General features: G+C 32.1%; 1 protein-coding gene across 1 annotated transcript; it reads right to left on the bottom strand.

Moving 5' to 3' along the window:
- Positions 1–3428: 3428 nt before the first annotated feature.
- On the bottom strand, positions 3429–9474 carry LOC139892609 (ubiquitin receptor RAD23b-like). Its single transcript, XM_071875716.1, has 13 exons — positions 9225–9474; positions 8557–8718; positions 8436–8474; positions 8280–8338; positions 8107–8193; positions 7291–7468; positions 7077–7211; positions 6717–6782; positions 6557–6604; positions 6354–6463; positions 4702–4780; positions 4454–4597; positions 3429–3978 (listed from the first exon to the last, which is right to left on the bottom strand). The coding sequence occupies exons 1-12, from the start codon at positions 9288–9290 to the stop codon at positions 4481–4483; spliced, it is 1146 nt and encodes a 381-aa protein (XP_071731817.1). The 5' UTR covers positions 9291–9474; the 3' UTR covers positions 3429–3978; positions 4454–4480.
- Positions 9475–9823: the final 349 nt, after the last annotated feature.

The following is a 9823-nucleotide window of genomic DNA, read 5'->3' as shown; positions in this document are numbered from 1 at the left end:
ACTCAAGACGTCCGCAAATTCCGAGGCCCATGAAACGGTCGGATAACCTTAAAGAAAATATTTTGCAGCTAATGGAATCGAACCTCTGACTTCCCTTATAGGAAGTCAGGTTATCACCAATAGATAAACACCTGGAGGTTAAATTTGCTATAATTATTATTTATTCCGCAAAATTACCTACCTCAACATTTGTCATAGTCTCCAATCTTATATATGGGATCAAAACACATTTTTATTATGTTGTAAGGTTTTAACGCATCTTATTGTATTTCATCTCATGACCAAGCTTTAATCTCTCATTGTATCTTTTGCTTGATTGATATCCTTCATTAATTTGATGAAGATATCTAATCCTATTAATACATTTCACTTTTTTTTGCCAAAAAAAATAATAATAATAATTTATTATTCTATATAATGTCAGGACACATTTAAAATAAAAATGAAACTCACATGATTGAAGACTTCTCTGGAAAATTGGTCAAAATATCATCATTTTCAAAAATATTTAACAATATGTCATTAAAAACTGTAAATGCAAATATGCTTCCTCACCACGCATGATGCGTGTTACCGAAATATTTAGTGAGATAGCCATTTCTTCTCGCAAACACACACCAAGCACCACGTACGGTGTGTGGTGCTTGGTGCCAAAATGCGAAATCTTTGAATGGCAGTGTCTTTTGAAATAAGGCGTCGGAGACCTTCAATTTTACCTTTTTTTTATTTTGACTTTTAGACGCACTTTTGACCGTTTATAACTTGCAGGTGGCTGTTTAGCATTTGGTCGAATTTATTTCGGTGGTGGAATATTAGATGGGTCATCCCGAGATCGTTTGATTAGTACTACAGTATGGGTATTAAGGCCGCAAAGCTTTGGAAAATGATAACTCCCGCCAGTATTTGCGCTATTTGGTTTGCTATAATTATTATTTATTCCGCAAAATTACCTACCTCAACATTTGTCATAGTCTCCAATCTTATATATGGGATCAAAACACATTTTTATTATGTTGTAAGGTTTTAACGCCTCTTATTGTATTTCATCTCATGACCAAGCTTTAATCTCTCATTGTATCTTTTGCTCGATTGATATCCTTCATTAATTTGATGAAGATATCTAATCCTATTAATACATTTCACTTTTTTTGCCAAAAAAAAAAAATAATAATAATAATTTATTATTCTATATAATGTCAGGACACATTTAAAATAAAAATGAAACTCACATGATTGAAGACTTCTCTGGAAAATTGGTCAAAATATCATCATTTTCAAAAATATTTAACAATATGTCATTAAAAAACTGTAAATGCAAATATGCTTCCTCACCACGCATGATGCGTGTTACCGAAATATTTAGTGAGATAGCCATTTCTTCTCGCAAACACACACCAAGCACCACGTACGGTGTGTGGTGCTTGGTGCCAAAATGCGAAATCTTTGAATGGCAGTGTCTTTTGAAATAAGGCGTCGGAGACCTTCAATTTTACCTTTTTTTTTATTTTGACTTTTAGACGCACTTTTGACCGTTTATAACTTGCAGGTGGCTGTTTAGCATTTGGTCGAATTTATTTCGGTGGTGGAATATTAGATGGGTCATCCCGAGATCGTTTGATGAATTTTCGTTTGATTAGTACTACAGTATGGGTATTAAGGCCGCAAAGCTTTGGAAAATGATAACTCCCGCCAGTATTTGCGCTATTTGGTTTGCGAGAAAAGACATCATTTTTAATGACAAATTCACTTGCCAATCGATTATTGTACGGAATATCAAATTAAAGGTCTTCCTATGGGAACGTAACCTCAAGTTTAGACAGGCTCCAATTTTATGTATGGGATCAAAACCCATTTATGTTGTGGCTTTAGGCTTTTATTGCCTCTTATTGTATCCTTGAAACTTGTGATCGAACTTGACTCCGTCATTGTATCTTTTGTTTGATATTCTTCATTGCTTTAATGAAGATATCTAATATCTAATATGTAATTCTATTAATACAATTCTATTTAATATAATATACAATATAATATAATATAATATAATGATTTTTATATTTTTTTTTATAAAATTAATAATAAAAAAAACAAGTTTGCATGGCATGGGTCAGGAATAAAATCATATTTTCAGTTTACCTTCTTAGTAAACTAACAAGAAATATACTCATCAACTCGTGTATTTATACGGGTAAAAATTGTCACTAGTATCAAATAGTAACTAACATCCATACATACATAGAACACCTCCTTAAGCATTGTCAACCAATTAAAGATAAACAATTACTATTTCGAGTCTTGGTTACTTTAGAAGCTATGTTCTTGACAAATTCTGATCGTTGACCATTTTCAAAAAATTATGTTTCCTTGCCACATTTTATACAAGCTTAGCTTATAATTTATAAAACACACACACACACATTACCATCATTATAACTATCTTCATCTTATTCTGATTTACTATGTGATAGTGACGATTCTAGCATCGAAATGTCAAGGGGTTCTACATAATTGAGTGGTATTTCCTGTATATATATATATATATATATATATATATATATATATATATATATATATATATATATATATATATATATATATATATATATATATATATATATATATATATATATATATATATATATTCAAAGATTGGTTGTTTACCTTGAAAAAACCATGAATTTTAAAAACATATAAAGTCCTATAGCTAAATTTAGTGGTGTTCCATACAATTTCTAGTATGGAGTAACACTTTAAAAATCAGTGAGTTTTATTTAATGGTGTTCTATACAATTCCGAAAGCAGTGTGTTTTTGCAACTTGAAATTTTTAGTTTTATTTTAGGAAGCATTTTTGAGAAACATTCTTGATTCTGAATATGCATTATATTTTACAAAACAGATTAAATAAGGTAATACAGCCCAAATAGCTTAAAAACATATCTAAGTAAAGTAGTTGGTTTAGATGTTCTCCAACGGTATGAATAAGATGTAGATACAGAGGACACACTTGATCCTGTAAACTCGTAAAGTGAAATTCATTAACCTTCATACATTGTCTTAATAAATAAAATACAGTTACTTGTCACTGAAATAGTATAATCAGTATTTTATTATTAAATTCCTATCATCTATGGAGAAGTTTTTTTTTTTTTTTTTTTTTTTTTTTTTTTTGGGTCAGCACGACCCGACCTGAACCATAACAACATCGCATGAAGGCTAAAAGGTAATCTTCGTGTACCATATTAACATAAAAAGCTAAATTAGTAATTTAGATTTGTAAATATTATAAAATTTTCACCCCAAGGTGTGGATGAGTGATTGGATGTTTGGGAATTAATAAAGAGACACAATGCATTGATACGGTTAATATGTTGGGTATGATGATGACAAGTAATTCATTAAAATTGATAGTATAGGTTTTCATACACTGAATCGATTTTTATTAAGCTTCAAAACACCCTTTGTTTATAAGTTGAAAAAACTAATATCTAAACATTGAATGTAGCCTTTCCAGTTTCAATATATTACGAACTTAATATTGATGCAACAATTGAAGGATGAATGGAAAGGATCGTACCAAAATGAAGATGGGACAAGTGACAACCGACCAAAACTATAGCACATGATTCATTCACAAACACTCGGTTGCAAATTCAACTCTTGTTACCTGCGCCACACTAGTCAACGGAACCGAAAATGTAAAAAAAATGGAAGTTTGGACATTAGCAGTATTATCAAACTGGTCAGACACGAAGACTAATAACATGCCTTGTCGAGTGCATAACAAAATCATCTTTATCCCTTCACATTTGGGTGATGTGTCAAATAAATAAAAACAAGTGCATTAATATAAGGAAAACAAGGCCTCAGTACCATTGACAATACAATTGAAGTCCAGCCTGTATAAATCACACCTAAAATGAATCTACTGCTTTCACAAAACCTCCAAATTACCAGGTTCGCCTTCCAAGTCAAAATATCACCTGATAAATTTGAAATACGTCATGCTAACAGTTCTGTCAAATATGGATCTAGAAAAGAACTCGTATTGCTGTAGGTGTCATTCCACTTTTTATAATAAGTAAAAAGTTCAAGTAAAGATGACTTTTTTAACCCAAATTTCCAAAAATTAGTAAAAAAAAATACATCAAAATGTAAAATTCGTTGGCAATGTATTTTTTATTGAAAAAACCCTGAACGCATTACATTCTTGTAGCTAAAATTAATAAAACTGTGTAGTTATATTTGAGAGTTTTGGATTAATATAGTCTCGAGTCAATAGAAAAATTTACAAATTATATAACAAGTTATTTATCCATTGGCGAGACCAGGATTGGGACCCACCTTGATTGTTATGGCCTTACCCAACCCGATCAACAAACCACTTTGCCACAATGCCAACTGTAACTTCAAGCAAATATATAGAAATAATTATGTTTAAAGGTGCTGGATATCAACCTTTCAAGATTCATGAATGCCTTGTATTTAGTCCTCATAATCAGCAGCATTTTCCAATAAAAAGTTGGCTGCCAATTCTTCATTACGATCACAGGCTAGAAAGGCCTCGATGACAAGGGTTCTCTCAAAACCCATTGCCTCAAGCTAAGAGTAAAATAACCAACTAGTTAGCTCAGATAACTCGGGTCTGAAAATAAATATACCGACTGGTATGCTACCAAATAAAAAAATATTAAAGGTGATCATACCCGTTCAATGGCCTGTTGTTCTTCTGGAGTAACACTAATAGCATGAGGCATCTCCTGATCTCCTTGATCAAACAGATCCCTATAAGAATGAATGACGGTTAAAAAACATAATAGATATCAGTCACATATTCAAACATCTCGTCTCACGGAAAAGTCGGATGTGTAACAGTAATTGTGATAAGGCAATAGCAACACATCTAGTCATCAGATAAAATAGGTTGATGAAAACACTTAGCTAATGAAAACCAAATCAAGTGAGTTGGTTGAATGTCGCCTAAAGTCTACAAGTTCATTGGATTAGATCTCCTAAATCATATTTCAATATAAATAAAGTTTGAGTATTACTACTATTGTAATGATATCGTGTTTGTATAAGCATGGACCAGTTATAACAAAAATTGTGAATAATGAACAAAAAAGTGTCTGCGGCCAACTGTACCCTATCCATTTCGAGTTGTATTCAAAATGACCCTATTCATTCCAAACATGTTTTGAGCCGTTAACCAAACTGCCCAAACCCCTAATTTCGTCACCTATAAGCGGAAGTATTATAATATAAACCAACCCATAGATTACAAGATGAACTCCGTAAAAAAACATACTCCGTATAATATATATATATATATATATATATATATATATATATATATATATATATATATATATATATATATAGTGGTAGGATCAAGAGGGAAGTAACCATTCGGGGGAAGCAAAAACTTTTTTTTTTTTTTTTTCGTTTTTTGAAAAAACTTTGTTCACGAACATTATAGATGAGATGAAAATATGAACATTTAGTAGAGACACTTTGTGATAAATGTTTTTATTTTGGCGGGAAAACGTTCGAAGAAGTAATATATAACAATTATCGTGTTTTTTGAGCGTATTTTGAGGTTTTAGCTATTGCGGTTTAGATATTAGGGTTTAGATATTAGGGTTTAGAAATTTAGGGTTTAGGGTTTAGATTTAGGGTTTAGATTTAGGATTTAGATTGAGTTTTTAACACGAACGGTTTAGAGTTTAGGGTTTAGGGTTTAGGGTTTGGGGGTTTGGTGTTTTGGGTTTATTCCATAAACCCAAAACACCAAACCCTAAACCCTAAACTCTAAATCGGGCTAAATTTTACTTCACAAAACATGAAGAAAAAACGTTCATATTCTTCACGAACAATATTATCTTGAATGTTATTTTTGTCGATCGTTTTCCCGCCTAAATAATAACATTCATCACGAAGTGTCTCTTCTAAATGTTCATATTTTCGTGTGATCTTGATGCCGGAAAAAAAAAATTCAAAAAAAACGAAAAAAAAAAAAAAAAAAATTTGCTTCCCCCCGATTGGTTACTTCCCCATTGATCCTGCCCCTATATATATATATATATATATATATATATATATATATATATATATATATATATATATATATATATATACTGTATAAGATAATGGGTGAAAAGAGACGGAATACGATCTGAGATGTGTATATATATATATATATATATATATATATATATATATATATATATATATACTGTATAAGATAATGGGTGAAAAGAGACGGAATACGATCTGAGATACAGAAAATAAAAAAGCAAGCTCACAGAAACATGGTATCTACGATATAATCACCAGAATGTGCATGAGGGTTACTCACCCTTCAGAAGCATCTACGGGTTCATTAATCAGTTGAAGGAACTCGGCATGGTTTTCCTGTATTAGTCCTAAAAGCTGAGGATTTTGCTTTCCTAGCTCCTGAAGCATGGGCTGTACACAATGCCAGCTGCTTTATACAGTGTATCACAAAAGGCATATATTATCAAATATCAATATAGAAAAAAATACCACATGCATATGTACCTGTAGTATTTGTGGATTTGATTGTACCATCGATCGCAATGCTTGGAACTGAAATGCATAATTAAAGTTCAGACATATTTTATATAAAATAAAGAAGTCTAAAAAAACAGAACAAGGTTTGACTATACATTATACAAAACTATTCAATCATGATGATCACCTGTTGATTATTTCTAAGGAAGTCAAGGGATCCAATATTGCCTCCTGCAGCACCAGAAGGTATTTCCTGCACAAAATCCAATGAAGATATTGTCTGCATCTAGTACAACAATGAAGGGAAAAAACTAGAGGCGGCAAAATGGGAAGGTTGAGCTGATGGTCAAAATGAGTACTTTCTTAGTAAGATCAGGTTTGGATGACTGAGACAAATTCCGTCCAAAATTTCTACTTATTACAACTTGGCAACTTTCAACTGAATTCTTTTCTAGCTAATATGCATAACCCAATCGGTCCATTCACGTCTGAATGGGTTCAAATTGACACCTCTAGGAGATACTAATTTAAATAATTAGTAACCTACCTGAGGAAACAAGTTCAAGGGTGAAGCATTGGGTCCCCCAGATAAAGGCGCAGCACCAATAGCAGTTCCAGTAGCAGCTTGAGTTGCAGGGTTTTGAGTCACTGGGACTGCAACTTCTACTGTATCAGGAATACCCTGGAAAAAATGGGCTACGGTTAGTGTCTAAAACTTAAAATTTTAAAGGATATGAGAAGAAGATAACTGAGAAACATACAGAATACAAGTAATCGATTGCTCGTTCTGGATTGTTATAAGCAGCTTGAAGGGCACGAGTAACAGTTTCCTTGTCCCAACTGCCACCACCTATATCCATTATGTGCTGAATAGTCTGCTCGATGCTATTACTCGTAACCACATTGGAAGCAGCTTGACCATATGTATCAGAATTAGCACTGCAAAAAGTTAACATGTTAACTCCTAGTGAACTTTGTGTTACACGGCTTAGACTTCTGATTACAGATGACAAATTTTTTCATAAAATTATAATTATAATGTGTCCATTAAAATAAAGTGCAAATTTTTAGTGTCATAATTATAATTACAGAAACAATAGTACTACAATGATAAACAAATTTTTAGTGTAATTTCTCATTTCTTTAGCTAGGAGCTTATTTTATAAGCTAGTTCAACTAGCTTCTTTTTCTGGAGCTTGTTTTGTTCATAAACTCTTAGAATTTTGTCAACCAAACAAGGCTAGAAGCTCGAGTTTATGAAGAAAAAAAATACGCAAAAGCTCCCATAAGCTCCTAGAAGCTTGTACGTCAAACACAACCTAACTGAATAAACTGACTTAGAAGATTGTATGCATCAAAAGAAGACTTTGAGCGACTCTCAACACGTTGCACTCATTCGATTGTCAACTTATTTCTATTCGAATCGTTTGAGAAAGATTACAACTAAAAACCGCACGATCTGTAAGTAATGGGTCAAAATTGCCATCTTTAGTATCGAAAATTGCCAACACGATTGCATCATATGGATCCAACTGAATTAAAATGAATTACTAAAAAGTTTAAACAAGAGTTCATACGGTGCAGCTACAGTTGCAGTTTCAAGCCCCGTTGCCGTTGCTGTTGTTGTTTCTGGGACAGAAGACGATGTGCTAGTTTTAGAAGCCCTAGAACGCACACAATTGTGTAAATATTAAAAGTTCATAAAACTAGTATTCATAAATATGAACATGAAGTGGTCGTTGGAACTCACTGCGGCTGGGACGGAGCTTCAGTTGTAGGATTAGAAGCCGGTGTAGTCGTTGATGGTGTCTGGTTGTATATCGTAACATACAAAATAAGACTACTTAATCATAAAGTGTAAGTGGTGATCATACATAACCTAATAGCACAATCAACATAACATTACCAGAGCAGATGAGGTCCCCCCTGAGCCAGAACTCTTACTCTGAAAGTAAACAAATAATAAAGATCAGACATGTAACATAAATACAGGATGACGAGATTTTTAATTGTATGTGTGGAGTTACCTTGCTAAGCATGACAACAAGAAAACCTTCCTCGGAGACTTTGTTATCCGCCAAAGTAGTTTCGTCTTTCAAAACCTTACCATTGTGAATCAATAATTGCTGCCCACACGGATAATTATCTTTTCCTTGTACATCTTCAATATTTTTTTTGACTGCCATAATCTAGTCTCATATTAAGTTTCATATCACTATATTAGTTAATTACTTAATTACAGCATTACATAAACATAAAAACTATCAATATAAGTTCATCGGCTATCAACTAAATTAGCTACAGCCATTAGTCATCAAAGCAAAATCCATTTTCCACTTACTATATATACTTGGCCAATTCATCATCTATGCCTATAAGTTCACATTGAGTCAATAAATAATATCCTGACAGACATAAATTATCTAACTTAATCCAAATTACTTCAATTACGATTATTAATGCTATTACTATGAAAATATAAATAAAAATAATTACTCCACTAGCTACTGAAACCTTATACACATAATAATAAATTAATATAAATATGTGATTCACCCACAATATGTATCAGATTTACAACGAAAATATACGAGGTGTAAATTTAACATATACAGGAATTATATAAACACAACAAAATCAGTAATTTGCTTAAAATTATTAGAAAATGATTGAAAAGAACATGTGAGGAACTTACAGTGTCGGAAGGTTGAACCCTAATTTCGAAGTGACTACCTTTGAGAGTTTTAACGGTGAGCTTCATATTGAACAGATTCGATCCAACACAAGCGAGATTTGAGAGAAGAAACTGTACGGATTTAAACGGAGCTTTTGGTGAATGGAAAGTAGAAACCCTAATTTGACGGATTACAAACGGATCGAGATTTTTTTTAGAATGAATGGGGGAAAAGGAAAGCGACAGCGGTGTTTTGCAGGATGCGAGGTGGCTAACGGAATAGCCTAAATGTTTGGAGAGGGGGTTAACTTCGTTAATTTAATCACGTGTTTTGCACAATGAAACTTTATTTATTTTATATTTATATTTATATTTATATTTATATTTGTTATAATTCAGTAGGCTTATAACTATCTTTAATGGTTATAAGAACAAAGAGAGAGAAAAAGAGAAGAAAGAGAGAAGAAATATTGATATTGATATTTCAAGAGAAATGGTACACCTTAAATGGTTACCATACATGTCTATTTATAGTATAAAATATTACTATGCAAGAAATATAATAATAATAAAATTAACATTCAATCTAGATATTTTATAACACAATCTAGATATTTTAT

The sequence above is a fragment of the Rutidosis leptorrhynchoides genome, chromosome 2 (genome assembly GCF_046630445.1).
Source record: "Rutidosis leptorrhynchoides isolate AG116_Rl617_1_P2 chromosome 2, CSIRO_AGI_Rlap_v1, whole genome shotgun sequence".
NCBI lineage: Eukaryota > Viridiplantae > Streptophyta > Magnoliopsida > Asterales > Asteraceae > Rutidosis > Rutidosis leptorrhynchoides.
This window is presented reverse-complemented; position numbering and strand designations above follow the sequence as displayed.

Excerpts from the sequence above, each read along its gene's own strand:
- LOC139892609 (XM_071875716.1), bottom strand. The coding sequence starts at position 9,290 with ATGAAGCTCACCGTTAAAACTCTCAAAGGTAGTCACTTCGAAATTAGG. Across the intron at positions 8,719-9,224 it reads GGGTTCAACCTTCCGACACT|ATTATGGCAGTCAAAAAAAA; the intron begins GTAAGTTCCTCA and ends ATATGAGACTAG. Across the intron at positions 7,212-7,290 it reads CAATCGATTACTTGTATTCT|GGTATTCCTGATACAGTAGA; the intron begins GTATGTTTCTCA and ends CATTTTTTCCAG.